This window comes from Diabrotica virgifera, chromosome 10 (genome assembly GCF_917563875.1).
Source record: "Diabrotica virgifera virgifera chromosome 10, PGI_DIABVI_V3a".
In the NCBI taxonomy this organism is placed as follows: Eukaryota; Metazoa; Arthropoda; class Insecta; order Coleoptera; family Chrysomelidae; genus Diabrotica; species Diabrotica virgifera.
Genome location: NC_065452.1, coordinates 5131332 through 5154782, shown reverse-complemented (window position 1 = coordinate 5154782; position 23451 = coordinate 5131332). Strand labels below are relative to the sequence as shown.

General features: G+C 33.5%; 1 protein-coding gene across 1 annotated transcript in view; it reads right to left on the bottom strand.

Moving 5' to 3' along the window:
• Window positions 1-12945: 12945 nt before the first annotated feature.
• LOC114324987 (probable G-protein coupled receptor CG31760) overlaps window positions 12946-23451 on the bottom strand; it is a 1828242-nt gene continuing 1817736 nt past the window's right edge. Inside the window, exons 10-11 of the mRNA XM_050641487.1 lie at window positions 16826-17162; window positions 12946-13343 (exon numbers count right to left, since the gene is read on the bottom strand). Of these exons, the coding sequence (XP_050497444.1) occupies window positions 13009-13343; window positions 16826-17162 (672 nt within the window). The 3' untranslated portion in view covers window positions 12946-13008. The remainder of the gene's footprint in view (window positions 13344-16825; window positions 17163-23451) is intronic.

The window sequence follows — 23451 nt, the reverse complement described above, 5'->3', positions numbered from 1 at the left end:
GATTTCCAATTTAATACGTGTTTTAAAAATAACAGAAAAGACAAACTGAGCAGATCTTGTACCTAATGAATTCAAAATTGTCTATCAGTGTCGAGAAAGTATTAAAGCGTTGTGTTATAATGTAATAAATAACTATATTTACACAATTTATGTTAAATTATAATTTCAATAAATTATTATGTTGCTACTAACGCCACCTGCTAATATATCAATCAAATTTCACTGAGGTCACCTACCTACTTACCCCTCTCGACACCACTTTTACCGCTTTATAGCACAAACCCCATCCTCCATTACCCAATTCATCACGCGCAACTCCGATACATCCAAAATGCATGGGCCCCAAATCCGATACCACCCTATTCATAAAACACCAACTCACATAAATTAAGAAAAATAAATTTATGGAAGAATATTATGTATTTATATTCTTGGATAAATTTCTGTGGCGTTATGGCAAAAGTTGATATGACCAAATTGCTATTTGTTGGCAAATGATAGAAACAACTTGTCCTGTTAATATTAAATCGTTGCACTCTAATATGTGAACCAAATGGTATTAGACAAAAATATATGGAGAGCATTATAATATAATCACGCCATATAAGACACGCCACATTGTTCCCTGATGATGTTGTTTCGTATTCTATCTCTTCTTGTCTTCCCTGCTATTGCTTTTAGTGTCTTCATTTCGGATGTTCGTAGCATGCTTTTGGTTTTATTGGTGTCTTTTATTAATTCAATACCATATCATAGCAGGTCTGATGCAAGTTTTATAAATTCTAACTTTGTTGTCCATTCTCATATATTGGTTATTCCAGACCACATCTCTCAAACATCCGGACAAGACAGTGGCCTTGTTAATTTGTCCTCTTAGGTCTCTGGCTAGGTCATGATAACTTGATAACTCTACACCTAGATATTTGAACTGGTTTAGCTGTTCTATGGGTTTCCCCTCTACCACGAGCTTGCATCTAATTGGGTCCTTCGCAATGGTAGTAATGCATTTTGTTTTCTGCGTGGATATATGTTCATGTTAAGTCGTCGACATGCTTGATAGAATCGATAAAGTTGTCTTTATAGGTCATCCTCGTCCTCTGCAATCAGGGCTGTATCATCCGCATAGCACACTATACTGATTCTACTGTGGCCGGAGTCTGTATCCTAGTTGTAGCGATTTCACATCTTCTATTATTTCATCCATTAGCATATTGAATAGAAATGGACTGAGGCTGTTTCCCTTCCTGGTGTCGTTTGTTTTAATTTTTGTAGTGTTGTTATTGTTCATTTGTTTTATGACTTCAACAATGTTTTGCCTGTATCCTTTTTTGCTTAATTTTCTTTATTATATCGCTAAGCCTGACTCTGTCAAATGCTTTCGTTAGGTCTACGCAGCAAATATATGCAGGTTTGTTATATTCTATCGACTTCTCTTTCACTTCATGACAAATATTGCGTCCGTCGTTGACCTCTTTTTTCTGAATCCTTGCTGTTCTTCTCTGTTCTTTATCTGTGATTCCAATTTATCCTTGAGTATGCCTGTGAATAACTTCATTGTCGTATTTAAGAGAGTTATTCCTCTGTAGTTGTCCGGACATGATCTTCGTCCTTTCTTAAAAATCGGTATTGTGATACTGGTGTGCCAATTTTGTGGTATCTTTGCTCTGTCTAAGATTTTGTTAAACAATGTTGTGAGACAATTAGTGAGTTTCTGACCGCTGTATTTCAGCAGTTCGTTCGTTCGGTATTCCATCAGTACCTGGCGATTGTATATTCTTTAAGATGTTCATTCTCGCTTCTACTTCAGTTTCTTTAGTAAGAAACTTAACTAAACCTAAGTAACTTAAGAAGTTAAGAAACTTAAGTAAACTATCATATTATATTCTAAAAAATAAAAAGTACCCTCAATATAATATATTGAGGGTACTTTTTCACAACAATACATATTATGCGAATGAAGTATTCAACCAGCGCATATTACCAGTTATCACATATGGCTCACAAATATGCACTTTCACAAAGGAGAACATTGACAGGATATCCAAAACACAGAGAGCAATGGAAAGACATATGCTGGGTATCAGTCTTAAAGACAGGAAAAGAAACTCATGGATCAATAAAAAAACAAATGTGAACATCAAGACAGGTTGCAAAACCCAAATGGAACTTCGCCGGCCACACTCTGCTGCAAAACGACGAAAGATAATATATGCGAATTCTACAGTCAGGCCCGGCCCTAGGGATTTTGCCGCCCTGGGCAAGATCAGCAACCGCCGCCCCCACTTCCCTTGGTAGAGCCAAAAACAAAAATTTCACCATCGCTCTTAGTTTTCTGAAATCTATCACTTAATGCGTTAAAAGTTGTCGTGTCTCTATATCTATGTACGTCTATACTTTCATCTTCAGCCTTATAGCCAAATTTTTGTTTCACTTTCGTCTTTCTTGCAATTGCTGTGCCTTCGATTTTCATATTCTCAATAATTTATAACTTTGATACTGGCTTTTTTGCGGTTTTGCGGCTGTCAAATAGCCCTGGAATTTTAAATCACTTCTGAGAGACTTAAAATGGATTTTCCTTTTTTAAATAAACTTACAGCTTGATACACTCGCATATCAATACTCTGCAGTGATTGTGCAGTGCTGACTACGTTGATGTGAAGTAAAATGTCATGCCATATTACCACAGAGCAAAGAAGAGTAAAATCACGGATTTGATTTGCCAAACAGCGTGCCTCATGAGCAACCATTTTATCGTTATTTTTATTGACAGTGATTTCTACAAGAGCATTGTAGATTTCTTCAATTTTGTATCTAATGGGAGTAATTGCATCAATTCTACTTTCCCATCTAGTTTCGAACAAAGGTTAGAAATAAGATTTTTGAGTATAGCCCCACGATGAATAGATGCTGATGAAAAGTTGTAAATTTTTGTTAGTAAAGAAAAGAGAGCAACTGAAATCTGTGAAGCTTTAGCAGCATCATTTATGACTAAGTTGAGTGAATGGCTAGAACATAGGACAAAAAATGCTCTAGGATTCATTTTCAAAATTCTGTTTTGAACTCCCAAGTTCTTTCTTTTCATGTATGCCCCATTATCATACAACATACCCTTGTCCTCTCATATCTTCCAAAGGTATTCACAGTTAATTCAGCTTTTTCAAAATAACTTCTGTAAGTCCCAGCCACCCAAGCTGTAATCAAATAATACACAAGACAGAGAATAACAATTTAATAATAATGGGCGACATGAATGGAAGAGTGGGAAAACAAAATGCGGGTATAGAAAAATGGCTAGGAAAAGAGGGAGAAGAGACGAGAAACGATAATGGAACAAGGACTATAAATTTATGCATCGAAAATGATCTAATAATAGGGAATTCAAAGTTTACAGACAAAGACGTCCACTAATACACAAGGTAAGAGAGGGGTAGAGGCGAGAGATCAATAATTGATTATTTCCTAATTAACTCCGAGATATGGAAAGCAGTAAAAAATATTAAGGTAAAAAGAAGCGCAGAGATTGGAAGTGACCACTATCTAGTCAAAATTAGCTTTAGAATAATAAAAGACATACACAATGACAAAAAGAGAAAAATAATAAAAGAAAAAATCAGAAGCTACAAACTGAAAGAAATAGAAGTTAAAAAGAGATACCAGAAATGTCTAGAGGAACATAGGAAAAGAGAAAATAAGTACCAAAATATAGAAGAAAGATGGAAAGATTATAAACATAGTCTATTAGTAGCTGCAAAAGAGAGCTGTGGAGTAACAAAAATAAGTAATAACCCCAAAAAACGCACGGCATGGTGGACAAAAGACTTAGAAAAAATAGTACAAGAAAAGAAACAACTGTGAAAAAAATACTTAACAGACAGAAAGCAAGAAAGCTATGACAAGTACAAAGAGAAAAGAACAGAAGTTAAACAGATGGTTAAAAATAACAAAGACAGAACGTGGGTAGAATTTGGAAATAAATTAACAGAAGCATTCGGTGAAAACCAGAAATTGTTCTATAACACACTTAAGAGCATGAGAAAACTAAAACCAAATACATTGAAAAACGTGAAGGATAAGAATGGAACCATACTCACAGAAGAGAATGAGATTATGGAGAGGTGGAGAGAATACTTTGAAGAACTCTTGGAAGTGGAACAAGTAGAAATAAATAAGTTAGAACAAAACAAAAATCAACACACCCCACAAGAGCAACAGGAACAGATAGAAAATATAACACAAAAAGAATTAGCAAATGCAATCAACAAAATCAAGCTGGGAAAAGCACCAGTACATGACGATATAACTGCAGAAATGGTCAAATACATGAATGAAGAAAGACAACAAGAATTACTAAACATCATGAACCAAGCTAAGAAAGAAAAGAAAGTACCACTAGACTGGCAGATAGGCATTATAACACCATTGTATAAAAAAGGAGATAGCAAAGAATGCTCAAACTATAGAGGAATAACACTAGGAAGCACAGTAGGAAAACTTTATGCTAGTATACTAGAAAACAGGCTAAAAAACTAGAGAACACCTTTGAGGAGAGCCAGAGTGGTTTCAGAAAAGAAAGAGGGACGAATGATCAGATTTTCATAATCAGACAAATAATAGAAAAAGCTCTTAAAACAGAAAAAGAAATACATGCATGTTTCATACATATGGAAAAAGCTTTCGACATAATTAAAAGAGAAGATATTTGGAAAATACTAGGGAAGAGAAAAATTTAACAAGGTCTAACAGGATGCATCCAGAGTTTATATGAAAAATCGAAAAGCTATGTAAGGACAAGAAATGAAAAATCAAAAGTATTCGACAGCAACATTGGATTAAAACAGGGTTGTGTCCTGAGTCCACTACTGTTTAACCTAGTACTAGATGACGTAATAAAAAAGTGCAAACACAAATGGAGAAAATATAATGTAGGATATTGGAAGTTGAGAATGATAAAAATGACAGAACTATGCTACGCAGACGACCTGGTGATCATTATGGAGTCAGAAAAACAATTACAAGAAAATATAAACATATTGTATGAAGAGCTAAAAATCAGAAACATGAAAATAAACAAAGAAAAATCAAAAACAATGATAATTGGAAGACAAAACGGAAAACACAAAATAGAAGTAGATGGCAAGCAACTTGAACAGGTAGACAGATATAAGTATTTGGGGGTAATCATAAGCCGGAATGGAAAATTAGAAGATGAGATAAATAAAAGAATTGGAAAGACTGGTAAGCTGTACAATAGTATCAAGAGTAACTTTTTAAAAAAGAAAGAAATACCTAAGAATATAAAAACCGAAATAGTAAAAAGATTGTGAAGCCCACTCTAACCTATGCCTGTGAATCTTGGGCATTAACAAAAAGGCAAAAGAATAGACTAATAAGCACAGAAATGAGATTTTTGAGAACAATAGAGGGAAAAACAAGGAAAGATAAAATTAGAAATCAAACCTTTAGACAAAATCTGAAAATACACCCAGTTACAACAACAATCGAACAAGGACAACTTAGATGGCTCGGACATGTAGGTACTGAGAAGAGGAGAAGAAAAAATAGTAAGACAGATATATGAAGCGAGAGATATGGGAAGAAAGAAGAGCGGACGACCAAGAAAGACATGGACAGAAGAAGTGAGGGAAGCGGCCGACAAAAGAGGAATAAAATGGGAGGAAACAAAAGCATTGGCCATGCATAGAAGGAAATGGAAGGAAATGTGGAAGAAAACGACGGAGAACCTAACTCCGTAACAACTCACACCGAAAGGTAGACGAGTTCTGGATTAAGTAAGTAAGTAAGTAAGTCCCAAGCCAGTGGTTTTCAGAACAGGCACAAATCCAAGAAAATGTGCTTTAATTTTAACACTTTGTGAATAAATCTAAATCTACAAAACGTATAACAGTAGTTATTTTTTCACTCCAGCAATATTAGGTGTATAATCTAAAATTATGCTATAATACTTTCATCATCATCATCATCCTCCAACCAATTCACGTCCACTGTTGGACATAGGTCTCCCCAATTGTTTTCACATTTCACGGTTTTGTGCTGATTGTTGCCAGTTTTTACTAATCCACCTGATATCATCTGTCCATCGTGTAATACTTTGCTGAGTTCAAAAAGTTTAAAATTTTATTTTTGATTTGTTCATGGAGAAGCTGAATAATTACGTTTTGGATACGTTTTCCCAAGTAGTGATGCTGCTTGTTACTACCATTCGTTGTTCTCCTAATGTGCTCTTTTAAAACAGAATCAAATTTTCCAAAGAGCTCAACAAGCTTTAAAAATTACCATGGTTGTGATTAAAAAGTTTATCAGAATCGCCCCTCAATGGAAGACACTGTTGTGCTAAGAACTTTATTATTGATACAAGTCGTCATATTACATTTTAGAGCTTTTTGTGTTTCTTCGTCTATGGATTTTCCCGATTCTAGTCTAATAAAATTGCTAGTTCTACCCACTGTCGCTGTGACTGTAGATGAGCTGGAGACTTAGCGTGATCTGGCTTAGCGAGTAGTTTTGATCCCACTATTTTTATACGATGAAGAAGAAGGCGGCGTTGTCGATTTCCGGTCGAATGAATTGTTATTGTTTCACTTTTTAATTCTCGTTTTTACAGAGGCATTTTGGCCGCTCTTGTTTATAATGTTGATTTTTTATAATATTAAAAACATAATTTATTATTTCTTTAATTTCAAAAATTGGCTTTTCAAAAATTTGCCGCCCCTAAATTTGCCGCCCTGGGCAGCCGCCCAGTTCGCCCACCCCTGGGGCCGGGCCTGTCTACAGTGGCGACCCTGGGAACAGAAAAGGAAAAGAGGAAGACCACAGATAAGATGGAAGGACGACCTTAAGAGAACGGCAGGAAAGGACTGGATGCAGATCGTCCAGAGTACCTACAGAATAGAGACTAATGGAGATTAACAGTGGAAGCTTATGCCCAGGAATTGGCGTTAAAAGCTGATTAGATCTATGGATAGAAAGTTTTCTATATATTTATTTAAGTTTCTTATTTAAGTAGTTTAGTTTCTTTCTTTTCTTGTATCTTTTTTTCTTCTTCTCTTTATCTTTTAATTCTCTACAGTTGTTCTAGTTCGTCGAGTAGGTAAACACTTTCTGTAGTCTTAACTTTTTCTCTTGTTACATTATTGAATTCATCATTAAACCCATGATTTTTACGGGCGCAACTTTCCGTTCCTATTTCATCTTATGCTGCTCCTTCAATCTCTTCTGGTCCAGTAGGAGTCTATATCTTTCTGGACTTCTTGGTTTACATTTTGACTCCTTAGCCTATTGGTGCTGTTTTCCGAGTACGGTTCAGTAACTGTTGGATCTCTCAGCTTTTGTTTATTCCATTTCTTTCTAGTAATATACCTGTAGCCTGCGTTATTTATTGCGTATACTTTTTATTGATAAATCCTTTATTTTTGTGCACATTAGAATCGCCACGTCCGTCGTTGATTTAGTAATTACATTTCTTCAAATTTCTCTTTGATCCATCCTTATATGTAATATTCTTCCAGTAGACTATACAAAGTTCCTTTTCCAAGTTTCGGACATCCGCCACTATGTGTGTTTTGGTAGACCACAGAATGGCTTTGGTTCGCTAAAAGCAGTATTTGCTCATTCTTTAGCAAGGCAATCAGCAATTTCATTGTCAATAATTCTTTTATGCCCTAGCTCTTAAAAAAAGTCACTTTATTGGGTCCTGCCAGTTGCTTAACCCTAATCGCTCGCCATTATTTTGGATTACAGCCCAAGATGAAATTCATGTTGAATATTTTTACTAGGTGAGGTAGTAGGCTATCCATTGTCTGCTGTAGCTGAGCTGGAAAGATACCATCTTTGTCAGAATATTTGTAGAAATTAAACTATTGATGGATGATTTGATTCTATTTGTGAATATTTCTCGGATATACTCTTTGATGTTCTTTGATGATTTTGTATTTGAGTTTCATCAAGCTCAGTCTTTTTTCCTTCAATAAATATTGCACATTGAAATTGAGCATTTGATAAGCAACTATACTTTTCTCTTTGGTTTCTGTTAACTAACATTTTTAACTTTTTAAGCAGTCCAATGCCGTTAGTAGTCTCTTAAGGCGTTAAAACCTTTTGAAGATGCACCGCGGGGGCTAAAATGGTAATCCATTCTTTTCCAGAATTGCCTCCATACTTTCCTTTTGGACCTTTATCTTACTGTTATATTTTGTTAGAGCCTTTTTGTAATATACATTTTTTTTCTTCTTCTTAAATCAGGCAAGAATCGTTAGTCTGTGGCACTTGGTCTTAAAGCTTTTGTACCTGTTTTTCCTTAAATTTTCATCATCTATAAGTCCTGCAAAGTCAATGAAGGCCAACAGTTTTTTTATTGGTAGTTTTAAGATCTCTTCTGGTCCAAACCTCAAGTGACCAGTGAATTCTTGCCTCACATTACTTACTACATGTACATTGCAATCTCATAGGATGTTTATGACAGTCCTTTCTTTTCCACTTCGCACTTTCTGCACCATGGTTCATTCACTTTACCTAGTTTGTATAAATGGTTTCTTAAACGGCAATATCCAGTCACCATTTCAGTGACCGTTTTGATCTTGCGTTTATTGAGGTTCATCAAATTGTTCGAGAGTTTTTTATCAATATTTTTGATTACTTTTTTAAGCGAGCAAAAGAGGACTGAATGGAACAAAGATGTCGTGAAATGGAATAACTACAAAGAAAACACGACGAGTTTAATATACATAAAAAGCTTAAAGAAATTACCTACACTCAGAGAAAAAGAACTCATCACTTTATGACAAACTTCAAAGGTAAAATAATTCTCCACTTGGATGAAAAAAAGGAAGAATGGACTAACTATATAAAAGAGCTTTTCCTGGATACGAGGCCACCACTTAACACCACAAAGTATACGAATACTGGTCCTAGTATTTTAAAAGCGGAAGTAGAGAAAGCCATCAAACAGAGCAAAAATGGGAAATCTCCAGGCCCTGACCAAATACCATCAGGCTGGCTCAAACTTCTGGATGACGACAATGTCTCACAACTAACAAACATATTAACCATATATACGAGACTGGAATGATGCCACAGATATGGTTAGAGTCTACATTTATTCCACTCCCAAAAAAACCTAATACATCATCATGTAAAGACTTTAGACTAATTAGTCTCATGAGCCACTCTCTCAAGCTACTTCTTAAGATAATTCTTAATAGAATCAAGCAGAAATGTGAAGAGACAATGGCAAACAAACAATTCGGTTTCAGAGAAGGATTGGGAACAAGGGAAGCTTTGTTCGCAATGTTAACATTACTTCAACGATCATGGAAAGTACAAAACCAATTTACGTCTACTTTATAGATTTTGAGAAGGCGTTTGATAGAGTTCAACATGATAGGTTGTTTGAATATCTAGAAATGATTGGAATAGATCATAAAGATCTGAGACTTTTACAACATCTATATTGGAATCAAGAAGCTTCTATTCTGGTAGACGGCAAAGAAATAGACAAAATTTGCATTCAAATAGGTGTCAGACAGGGTTGTGTGTTATCCCCAATTTTGTTAAACGTATACTCAGAAATAATTTTTAATGAAGCCTTGGAAGGACAATTGGAGTTCGAATCGGGGGAGAAACTATTAACAACATCAGATATGCAGACGACACCGCGATCATGGCTGAAAATATCGAAGATCTTCAATTCCTTATAGATCGAGTCACTAGAGAATGCTCCAATAACAGACTTAACATAAATGCAACAAAGACAAAGTTACTTGTGGTTAGTAAACAAGACGTCGGGCCTATGCAACTAATTGTCAGTGATGAATCAATAACAAAAGTTAACCATTTTAAATACCTAAGATGTTGGATAAACGAGACACTAAATCCGGATGAAGAAATTAAAACTAGTATAGAAATTGCAAGAGGGGCATTTATGAAACTTAGATCTACTCTGAGCAACTCTCAGCTGAACTTAAGAATCAAGTTCCAAAAATGTTATGTGTATCCTGTATTACTATATGGATGTGAAACCTGGATCATGAAGGTTAACATGATGAACAAATTAGAAGCCTTTGAGATGTGGTCGTATCGTAGAATGCTCAGAATATCTTGGGTTCAACGCATTTCAAACAGAAGTCTTAAATAGAGTAGGTCAAGGCGAAGGTGATTTAACCAAGATGATAAAAAAGAGAAAACTTGAATATCTGGGGCATATAATCAGAGGTAGCAGATACAGGATGCTGCAGTTAATACTCAATGGAAAGATCGACGGAAAAAGAGGAATTGGCCGGAAGAAATATTCATGGCTCCGAAACCTTCGTCAATGGACTGGACTATCAGCAGATCAATTGTTTCATGCCGCACAAGATCGAGAACGATATCGGCAAATTGTTATGGAAGCTACCGACGCCTAAAAATTTGGCCACGGTACTTAAAGAAGAAGAGAAGATTATTTTTTTAGTCTGGATTTGCCCTTGATTGGCTCTTTATTTCTTTTGATGATTCCTTATCAGACACTTCTGAACCTCGTTTTTCGTAGTATCTTTACTAATACCACAGAAAGGTTCCGGGCCTACAAGGGTTTCTTCCGAGCCTTGTTTTGCCAACAGATCTGCTTGTTCTTGTTCATTCTCATGCAGTTCTTAATGACGCGGCATCAATATTAAATACACTTTATTGTCTTTTTCCAGGTGGTTGAGGAGATCTTTGCAGTTTCTCACCAGTTTTGATTTGGTCGGTGGGTTCTTTACTGCCAAAAACTATCTACTGGTCTATCTGTGTAAATGCTGATTCTCTTTGCTTTAGGGTCTCCATCTATTTCATCAATGCAGGTCATCAAAGCAAAAATTCAGCCTGGAACATAGTTAAATATTGACCTGGGCTGTAAGATTTATCATAATAGCATGCTTGCCCAAAGACTCCTGATCCAGTATCACTGACAGTTTTAGATCCATCAGTGAACAGATTAAATCTCCATTAATATTTTGGACCTTTTGTTCCCTAGACGGTATAATTGGGTTAAAATCTTCTCAGTGAAGAATAGTTCTGGTGTCATCATATCTGAGTTCATCATAAAGATGGATCCCTCAAGTATAGTCCCAGTAGTATTTGTCGGGCTATTATACAGAGTGAGTTTTATGTATGGAAACACTCAATTATCTCAAAAACCGCTTACACGATTTTTATAGATTTTGGTAGGTATGTGTTTTCTAATGCTGATATTATAGTGCTAATTACATTGTTGTCATATTTTCCGTTTTTCTGGAAATCTAATGAATTTTCTTATTTCAAATGGAACACCCTGTATATTTTTTGTGTTTTGAAGTCCCTAAGAAATACTGATAATTTTTCATGTTATATTCCCTATACCTAAATACCATAATTTCGGAATTATTGCTACATTTATCTAAAAAAAAATTAAACAAATTATAAAAATCAATTTTTTTGACCCGGGTAAACACTATTTTAGGTTGTTTGGATCATGGGGAACAAAAAAGATTTTTTATAATTTTTCTCTAAAATTAATCGTTTCCGAGTTTTAAACAATTTAAAACTGAAAAAAATCGAATAATGACGATTTTCAAGGTTCAAGAACACAAATAAACAATTTTGTTTTTGAAACTGCGAAGTACCCAAATTCAACCTCAAGCCTTATTTTATCAGATACCGATAAGTAATTTAAGATTGTTTCATTTTAAAACATTGTAATTTTAAATGTTAATGCAGCCCGATCGCCCGTCCTCTCATATACACTTCATTAAAAATTAAAAATCAATGTTTTAGAATAAAAAGAGACAAAAAATCTTATGGCAAGCTATCAGAAGAAGAGTTGGGCTTGAATTTAGGTGCTTTATAATTTCAAAAATTATATTTTTTACTTTTGTTTTAGAACCTTAAAAATCGTCATTATTCGATTTTTTTCAGTTTTAAATTGTTGATTACTCGAAAACGATTAACTTTATAGAAAAATTACAAAAGACTTTTTTGTTCCCAATGATCCAAAGAACCTAAAATAATGTCCACCTGGGCCGAGAAAATTGATTTTTATAATTTGTTTAAATTTAAAAAAATTTTTTTAAAAATAAATGTAACAATAACTCCAAAATTATGGCATTTAGGTATAGGAAATATAACATGAAAAATAATCAGCATTTCTTAAGGACTTCAAAACACAAAAAATATATAGGGTGTTCCATTTGAAATAAGAAAGTTCATTAGATTTGCAGAAAAACAGAAGATCTGACAACAATGTAATTAGTACTATAATATCGAACGCATTAGAAAACCCGTACCTGCCAAAATTTATAAAAACCGTGCAAGCCGTTTTCGAGATAATTGAGTGTTTTCATACATAAAACTCACTCTGTATACATAATTCGGCCTCCAAGTATTGACTTGAGTCTTGCGATAGCCTTTAACGAAGCCATTCTTGTACTACTTAGGGTTTCTATTATATTGAGAGCTTGTCTTTGCAGAGTGGTGAGAGAGGTCGCACAAGATTGCAAAGCCGTCTTTCTTCACCAAAGTACTGAACCATAAGTAGCTGTTGGTCGTATCACTGATGTGTATAACCACCAGATTTCTCTTGGTTTCAACCCCCAGGTTTTACCTACAACTCATCTGTAGTTCCAGAAGAGGCGCTTAGCAATGTTGGTTATATTGTTAATGAGAGTGCTCTAATTGAGTTTGGAATCCAGGGTTACCCCTAAATACTTGACCTCATTGGTTCTTTCCAGTTCCTCCCCAATAATTTCAGCTCACTTAGTCCAATAATCTTCCTCTTATTAGCGAAGGCTACCACTAATATAGGTTATTTTGGCATCAAAACCTTCCAAGTGCCAAGAGTACATGGTTTATAAGAATGAGCAGTATAAGTTTTTGACAATGTAAAATTTCATAAATTCATAAAGTTCTAGTTACACAGGTAGGCAATAAAACTACTTGTTTACATACCTAGATACAACCTTTATTTCACATCAGGTACATGGTAAATAAAAAAACATATTAAACAGTTATTTCATCAGTGAAACGGCTCTTATCATCTAAATTAATAACAATAGAATGGGTTTTTGCATGGCCAGACATAAGATAGCGACCATTACTATCAGATCCGGAATTTTTTGCTTCTTTCTGTTTCGTTTCAGGTGATGCAGTGGGATATGTTGAACTTGTTGCAATAGTCTCTTCAGTTGTTGTAGTCACGACTTCTTCATCTTTCTCGCCTTTTACTACTGGAGTATCTCCATTTGCATTCGGTTTTGCTTCAACGGCGAAAGATACACTCTGTCTCTTTATTTTTATTGGGGATACATCTTCTATGGTAGTGTCGGCAATAGCAGCTACAAAAAAAAGTAGTTAGAATTTGCTTTATTACGTAACATCAAAATATAATAGGTGATTCATTTAGAGGTACTTTTTTGGCGGGGATTTGATGGGAGATCGTGTATCAATCGTGTCACTTGACGTTGCGATTTTGTTCAGTATTGTTTCACATTTCATCATGAAAAGATACAGTCAGCTGTATTACGAAAATTGGAGTTCTACGAGGAATATGTTTCGTGCGAATAGAGCAATATGATTCACATAATCGGCCTACCGAACGCACAATTCGCTATACCATTAGTAAGTTTGAAATCCAGTTTTCATTATTGGATACCACGCGACCAAATATACCACTGAAGAAAATATGGCGGCGGTAGCGGATAGTGTACGCGAAAATAATGAAGAATCAATTCGTCGCCGTACTTAACAGCGTGGCGTATTTTACCTAAGGATCTCGGTTTAATTAAAAGCATAAAAAATTCAATTAGTGCAACATCTGAAACCGACCGACTTTCCGAGTCATCACTGTTTCCATCGATGGGCTCTGATAAGCTTGCAGAAGATCCACTCCAGAAGGCCCATTTTTGGATTAATAGGTACGTGATTAAACAACCGTAATTGGGGTGATGAGCAACCCGAAGAGATTTAAGAGTTGTGATTACATCCAGAAAAAATATTTATTTGGTGTGGTTAACGGGTCAGGGAATCATCGGTTTATATTTCTTTAAAACAGAGGCCAGCAAGAATGTTACTGTGAATAACGGACTATTGTGTGTCTTAAATTGAAGCTTGTGGTCTCGATGACATTTGGTTCCAACAAGATAACCCCATTTGCCATACAGCCCGTGAAATCATGGCTTTACTACGAGAACGATTCGGTGAATAATTTATTAGCGAACATCTGGACTTTTCCTATGGGGCTACCAAAAGTCCAAATTGTACATGAATAAACCGACTACGACTGAGGCATTGTAGGCCAATATTATCCTAGGCATGGGTCAAATACCAATCGAAATACTCGAACGCGTCATCGAGAACTGGAACTTCAGAATGGACCATCTTAACCACAGTCACGGTCAACATTTGAAAGAAATTTTATTTAAGAAGCAATTTCAAAAAATGGTTCTTTTGTGTTTTTTTCAAATAAAATTAATTTTTTTTATTGTTTTTTCTTTTTAAAAAAAGTATCTCTAAATGAATCACTCGTTATTAGCTGTCAATAATATACATAATTTCAATTACGAACTCAATATGTTTGTAGTAGGGGAAGACCGAGATGCAACGGATAGTGATGCGCAACCGTGACACTAAACCATCTAAAATGAGCAAGATATTGTATTAGATTAACACAGTAGTCATACTACAAGAATGAATGCTTTAGAAATCGCTCCTGAACACGGTGTTATTATGATTATTATAATAATTTCATTCACATAAATGAAAATTAGTAATGACAAAAGAGAACAGCAACAAGGAAAAAATCAACGAGAAAAAAGGAAACGAAAAAAAAGAAAGAAAGCAGCAGAGAAAAATTTAAGTAAAAGACAAACTATACAGTAATGACTGCCCTACTAACCGGCAAAATAGCGCAAAAGATGGAAAACATATTAAGTTGGGAGATAAGTACGAGATAAAGCTAGTTCCTATGCGTGGCTAGTTGACTTTGGTCATAATATTACACGTATGACGTCGAAAAACAGTTTATTTTAATGTCCCATGTTATTCGTTTCGGCTGACACAAATAAACGTCAAATCGAAATAGAAACGCCAAATAAACTTCATACAAATAAATTTCAAACAGAAATTGTGGCTTATTACAGCAGATTATGTATTGGTCGGCAGTTATCTCTGAGCGAGAAAAGTTTTTACCTTTGTTGTATTTTCCATATAAACTCCAAATTGTAGGTGAATAAGGGATTTTTCCTTTATTCCGAGACAATGAGCTGGCCAAATACCCAAGTAGGTAGAGGCCAATAAATCAAAGAAGAAGACATTCATATCCTAATAAAACTAGGTTAGGAATAGGTAATTCACACACTCCGAAAAGATAGTTCCAGTATTGCAAAAACTGCCCTAGAGTGGAATCCCCAAGAAAAAAGAAAAAGAGGTCGCCCAGCACAAACTTGGAGAAGATCCATCATGGACGAGATAAGAAGTCAAGGAAAGTCTTGGAATGAGGTGAAGGCCCTAGCGCAAAATAGAACCCGATGGCGCGTTTTCACTGAAGCTCTATGCTCCACTTAGGAGTTCAAGAACATTATATATATATAGGAATAGGTAATAAATACAATTATGAGAAAGAAAATACCTAATCGTTTCGTTTTGATTCAATTCGAGTCTCTTGCCATCCTCTGACACCTGATGTTTCGGAATCTATTCATTGTCAAAGAGGCTTTGCAAAATGACTAAATTGGACCATAACGAAACGAAGAAGATGGTGCAAATATTAAAATATTTGCACCGGAGTATGGTCAGACTGTCCTCTAACGGGGAACGATGAAATGAGTGAAAAATAATTTCGACCACGAATCAAGTAATCTGTTAACCGAGGTACACAGTACCAAGCGGCGCCGCTAGGAGAACAATCCAATAATGCGTCGCAGATTACTTATATGAAACGTGGTCATTTTCTACTCTAATACAGAGTATGTATACATATAAGTAATTTGCGACGCATTATTGGAGTGTTCTCCTAGCGGCGCCGTTTGATACTGTGTACCTCGGTTAACAGATTACTTGATTCGCGGTCGAAATTATTTTTCACTCATTTCATCGTTCCCCGTTAGAGGACAGTCTAACCATACTCCAGTGCAAATATTTTAATATTTGCACCATCTTCTTCGTTTCGTTATGGTCCAATTCAGTCTTCTTGCAAAGCCTTTTTGACAAGGAATAGATTCCGAAACATCAGGTGTCAGAGGATGACAAGAGACTCGAATTGAATCAAAACGAAACGATTATTTTCTTTCTTGTCATACCATACTCTCTATTAGAGTACAAAATGACCACGTTTCATATAAATAATCTGCGACGCATTATTGGAGGGTTCTCCTAGCGGCGCCGCTTGGTACTCTGTACCTCGGTTAACAGATTACTTGATACATCGAAATTATCTTTCACTCATTACATACAATTATGACTGAAGTCAACTAGCCCTTAACCTAACATCTAAAGGTGGAAACTCTCGATAGTGGTAATGTTATTTAAATTAAATTATAGGTTTCTACCGATATTTTTTACCCACCTCTACTAGATTCATCTCTTTTTATTTCACAACGTATTATTTTTTTATGCATACTGGAATATTGAGTGCGTGATATTTTTAGTTTAGATAAGAGACGCCATAAGGTAAGCTCTTAACTGGAAGAAATATTAGTAATTCACGTTATATTAAAATGTCGATGCAAATTAATAAAAAAAATTATGTGAGAAGAGTTAAAGTTGTTAGAACTAATGCTATGTAATTTTGTAGGTATGTTGTATTTTACTCCCTACTTACCAAGACTAGTACTGGAATTAATGGGATTCTGACCCGAACTGTCATGCGATCTAGCTGCGTCTTGCATTGCGATTATTTTTGAAGCCAAATGTCTGTTTCCCATTCTCATATTTCTTTCACGTAGTATTTCAAGTTGAGTATAGAGTCTGAGAAACTCCTCTTGGACGTCTTGTTCATTGTATTTAGAGTACGTAAAATCTGGTCCTCCTCCAGTCGAAGAGTTGGTACTGTATTGCGGATTATCAGAGCGACTTTTGGTGATGAATTTTGAAGACGGTATTTTTGACACCATTGAGCTCTCATCAGTTCTACCTTTATTTTTAAACACCATGAATACCTAAAACAGAAGATACTGACACTTAAAATACAGTCGAACTGGTTTTTAAAAATCTGTTTTTTTACAATTTACACACAAAAGTTTCCGTGTTTGTTATAATTAAATCTATAGCTAAGATTACAATGGCTAGAAAAATTTATATCGAATTTAGACTTCTCCCCTGAAGCCCCGATGACAGAGTGGAAATCAAAAGTTCAGTGCTGCCAAACTCGACGTAGTTCGTAGTTCAATCCGGAAACTATAGTTAATAGCCCGATCAAAGAACAATCTGACCCCAAAAAAAATAAAGGAAGGATGAAAATTTGGGAATAGGTAGTTAAAATTGTCTATTATTATATAAGAAAAAGTTTACAATTCTACATCCCCTCCATTTTAAAAAAATGGGGGAATACCCCGCTCTCGAAGATGAAAAAAATACATTCAAAATAAGACCGGAATTGGATAAAATGACTAATTCTAAACAACTTTTCTTCTATAGAGTTTTTTCACTATGTCCATACTTTCGAGTTATTTGCGAGTGAATGTGTTCATGATTAACAAAATAGAACATGTTTTTGTACGATTTTTCGGAGATAACTCCAAAAGTAAGTATTTTAGCGAAAAAAATATTCTTAGCAAAAACCATAAAAAATTGAAAAAAATGCATGAGGTCTGTAGACCCAGTAGAAGCAGAGTTGCAGCTAATGAAAAGTAGGTTCTTCTTCGTCAAATTCCAAATCGAATATTTCAATGTGAAATAACCCAAAAACGGAGCACTTTTAGGGGAAAATTCATTTTAACTTTTTTAAAGTGTTTAAAAAAAGGTCTACTTTTGTTTAAAAAAAAACTTGTAATATTAAAAGTAAGTGAATTATGCTCAAAATATTGTTGGTCCCTTTTATTTTTTGGTAAAAAAATCGCGAAAATCACCCCGTAATTAACATCACATATAAATTTTAACATTATCACTTCACAAGTTACTTTGTCTATGTATTATTTATATGATCTGCAAGTTTCATAGGTTCAAAGTGCTTCGTTTTGAAAAAGCTGTAGTGAAAATGGCTTGAATGAGTAACTAATCACGAGTTTAGGCAAATTTTGAACAGCCACAGCATAACCAATTTTTGTCTAACAAGAAAACAAAAAATCAAAAATATTCAGAAAAGCACAACATACATTTTATTACTCTTTGAAATTTTTGGTATTCCTAATTGTTTTTAAGTTAATTCCATAAACAATTACGATTTTTTCAAAATAAAAAAAAAAGTTTTATTTTAAACCCAATTTTATTTCAAAACTGAGCACTTTGAACCAATGAAACTTATAAATAATACAAACAATACATAAGTAAAGTAACTTGTAAAGCGGTAACGATTAATTTTATTTGAGAAGCTAATTAAGGAGTGATTTTCGCCATTTTTTTACCAAAAAATAAAAGGGACCAACAATATTTTGAGCGTAACTTACTTACTTTTATTGTTAGAGGTTTTTTTAAAACAAAAATAAACCTTTTTTTAAACACTTTAAAAAAGTTGTAATTAATTTTCCCCGAAAAGTGCTCAGTTTTTTTTTATTTCACATTGAAATATTCGATTTGGAATTTGACGAAGAAGAACCTACATTTCATTAGCTGCAACTCTGCTTCTACTGGGTCTGCAGACGTCACGCATACACCATTTTTTTCAATTTTTTATAAACTATATTTTTACTGAGAATATTTTTTCGCTAAAATACTTCATTTTTGAGTTATTTCCGAAAAACCGTCCAAAAACATTTTTTTATTGGTTAAAAATGAACACATTCACTCGCAAATAACTCGAAAAGTATTGACTTAGTAAAAAAAACTCTATAGAACAAAAGTTACTTATAATTAGTCATTTTATCCAATTTCAGACTTATTTTGAACGTATATTTTTTCACCTCCGAGAAAAAATTTTTCACCCCGTATTTTCCAATTTTTGTAAAATGGAGGGGATGTAGAATTGTAAACTTTCTCTTATATAATAATAGACCAGTGGTTCCCAACCTTTTATGTCTGGCGACCAACCTTCTGATGTTTTTTCATGTTCGCGACCCATCCCTCACCCATGATAATACGCAATTCTGTACTCTGTACGCCACTCAGCTACTCTAAGAGCCATGCCGCGACCCACTAGTGGGTCGCGTCGCGACCCACCGTTTGGGAAACGCTGTAATAGACAATTTCAACTACCTATTCCCAAATTTTCATCCCTCCTTTATTTTTTTGGAGGTTTTCGTAAAATTTTGCGTTCCCTGATCGGGCTATAAGTATCAAAAATGTAGACACTAAATATTCTAGGTCTTCCAGAGAGGTACAAATTTTTTTTATGTAAGAGTGGGAGGTAGCGGTACTTGTATTGAAGAATTTTTACAAATTATATATAGGTACTAGGTACTATTCTCTCCCTAGACATTGGATTATACTGACTATGGACTAACAAAAGACAAAATATCCATAAAGTATGCTCAAATTAAATATAATAAAATCAAAATTAGGTCAAGATTTGTAAGAGGTGTATTTCTACAAGTATATTGTATGGGCCATTCCACGAACATACGCCTGTTTTGGATTACTTCGACAACGAATATTTTACTGTGCAACATAAGAAGTACGAAAGTAAATGGCGCTAAATTATTGCAATAAACAACAATGTAATTTGCAATTTACTTTCGTTATTCTTATTTTGCACAGTAAAATATTCGTTGTCGAAGTAATCCAAAACAGGCGTATGTTCGTGGAATGGCCCATAGTTAGAATTCAGTAATATAAACATTAATATAATTATTTACAAAATATTTTTTTTAAATTAAATTAATTGACACAAAAAGCAGAATACATATACAGTGTGGAAGGCACTTATGGAATAAAATTATTTCTGTCCTTGTATCAAAAAATTATAAAAAACGCTGAGACCCGCGAGTTTTAATTAAAAATATGGACTTTTCAAACATAAATTTAAATATACAGGGTGATCCTTGCACGTCTAGCAGAGTCGATAATATGCTTTATGTTTAATGGAACACCCTATATATTCTAATATTTTTAAAAGCTGCTTAACAACTTGATTTCAACGAACTATATTATGTAGGGTGTATTATGAATAATGTAGGGTGAAATTTTGAAATTAACAAGTATGGAAACCACTGATGGAGTAAAATTGTTTGTGTCCTTATTTTAAAAAATTATTACTTATTGGGACACGTCAACTTTTAAATTCAAATGAGCGCTTTACAAACATAAATTTAAATATACAGGGTGATTCACGCAAGTACAGCATAGTCCATGATCTTTAGTTTTAATGGATCACCCTGTACATTTTTATATTTTTAGAATCTGCCAAACAACCTAATATCAAAAAAGTGTATTATGTAGGGTCCATTATGAATAATACAAGGAGAAATTTTAAAATTATTTATAAATTTTGTTAAGACATTAAATACGAAACCCAATAGATTTAATACTTAGTTTAGAAAATTGATGCCTTTATTTAGCTAATTTAAAATATATAGGTACCATTATTTAAAGCATGATAAATTATTAATTTTAAAATTTTATGTAGGTATTTAATATATTGCCGAAAATTACACATAATTTTAAAATTTCACCTTGTATTATTCATAATAGGCCCTACATAATAGGTATACACTATTTTGATATGAGGTTGTTTAGCAGATTCTAAAAATATAAAAATATATAGGGTGATCCATTAAAACTAAAGATCATGGACTATGCTGTACCTGCGTGAATCACTCTATATTTTAATTTATGTTTTTAAAGCGCCCATTAGAATTTAAAAGTTGACATGTTCCAGTATTTTTTATAATTTTTTAAAATAAAGACACAAACAATTTTATTGCATAAGTGGTTTCCATACTCTTTAATTTCAAAATTTCACCCTGTATTATTCATAATATACCCTACATGATATAGTTTGGTGAAATCAAGTTGTTAAGCAGCTTTTAAAAATATAAGAATATACAGGGTATTCCATTAAAAATAAAGCTTATGGACTCTGTTAGACTTGCAAGGGTCACCTTGTACATTTAAGTTTATGTCTAAAAAGTGCACATTTTTATTTAAAAATCGACGGGTTTCAGCATTTTTTATAATTTTTTGAAACAAGGGCAGAAATAATTTTATTCCATAAGTGCCTTCCACCCTATATGTAATTTATTTAATTCAAAATACATTGTATTACTGTCAGAAAACAGAAAAAAAAATGTTTCTTTGACAATTAACATTGCTTTTCGCTTAAATTCAATATTCACAGCTGTGTGATGTTGTGAGCTGCCACTCACCTGCCTCGTGGCAGGTTGACAATTTAATTTAAACGTAAAGCAATGTTAATTATCAAATAAACATTTTTTTCAGTTTTCTGACAGTAGTAAAATGTATTTTGAATTAAATAAATTACATACATTCTTCTTTTTGCGTCAATTAATTGAATTAAAAAAATATTTTTGACACAACGGCAATGGTTCATTTATGCAAAATATTTTTATTTATTATCAAAATTTTTAAAAATGATTAATATTGATATTTTTTTATAACAAATGCAGGGTGAGTCAAAACGCAAGTACATTATTTTCTCAGTAATTTTAAATGGAACACCCTGTATTTTATATCACTATTGAAAAGTACCATTAACGTACTTTAATTTGTGCACAACATTCCCTATGCCTAAATTGATTAGTTTTCGAGATATTTTCATTTTTCAATGGACCAGTAGCGTGGAAACCCAGATCACCAGAATTTAATAAACTGGACTGATTTTTTGGGGTTACGTTAAGAATGAAGTTTATAAAATGCCTCCAAGAACAAGGGATGAGATGAAAAATTGAATAAAAAATGTATTTCGAAGTATTAATTTACAAATGCTTCGTAGTGTAAGTAACTCATTCAATGACCATTTTTAGGCATGCGTAAATGTGTTAGGAGGTCATTTTGAACACCTTATGTAATTCAATATTTAAAATATTTTATTAAAATTAACTTTTAATTTTTTCAAAAACGTATTTTTTGTTCATGTTTTTTTGTAAAATTTTTTACTGATAAATTATTGTTCGTTCTTTATTTGTTATATTGTTACATTTAGATACATACCGAAGTAGTTTTAAATTGTTTTCGCAAAATGTATTCTGTGTTTGTGTTTTTTTTTGTACGATTTATAACTAATAAATTATTTTTCTTTCTTTATTTGTTACATTTACATACAAAAGTAGTGTTAGTTATTTCAAAAATGTTGTATGTTGTGGTTGTGTTTTTTTTTGTAAAATTTATTACTAATAAATTATTTTTCTTTCTTTATTTGCTACATTGCTATATATTACCGGATTGATATTAAATAATCGTAAATTATTGTCAGTTTTATACAATTCAGTCATGGCTTACTTAAAATTTGGACAAATTTAGACCCCTAATTAATAATTTACTCTGAAAAATGAAAATATCTCGAAAAATAATAAATTTAGACATAGGGAATATTATATAAAAATTATATACGGTAATGGTACTTTTCAATAGTGATATAAAATGCAGGGTGTTCCATTTAAAATTACTGAGTAAATAATGTATTTGCGTTTTGACTCACCCTGTATTCGATATAAAGAAAATTAGCAATATCAATCATTCCTAAAAATTTTGACAATCAAAAAAAAAAAAAATATGGCACCAATAAACCATTGCTGCTATGCTTACTTTTATTTATACAGGGGGCTGCACTTGTTACGATTTTCATATAAAATTGGATATAACTTTGTAAATACCCTGTATAACATAACAAACCTTTATATTTTTGTAATGGAGAAGTTAAAAATATTTAGAATACAAAATAAAATAGACGGTGTTCCTTTTAAAAAAACATAAGTTTAGCCTAGCACTATGTTATCGAACACCCTGTAACATTCTAATTAATTTTAAAATGTGAAGCTCAAAGTTGGCTACAATTTTTGTTATTAAATTTTATTGCTATCTATTACTATAACGGATCTATTGAGCTTTACCTCACTACTCAATCACCCTGTAGACACTTTGAAGTAGCCATCAAGACGTGCTGATTTGTCACCCATCGAACATGTGTGGGATATAGTTTGTCTAAACTTAAATCAATTGCCACGACCTCCAGCAAATTTAGAAGACAAGTTGTATGCCATGCCATAAGAAGAATCTGTATGAGAATTACGCAATAGTGATGTAACAAAGTACCTAACCGTTACAAAGTAACGGGAATTTGTCCAATACCCAAAGTACCGATTTCTCGTTGTTAGAAATACTCGTGACTTTCGGTAC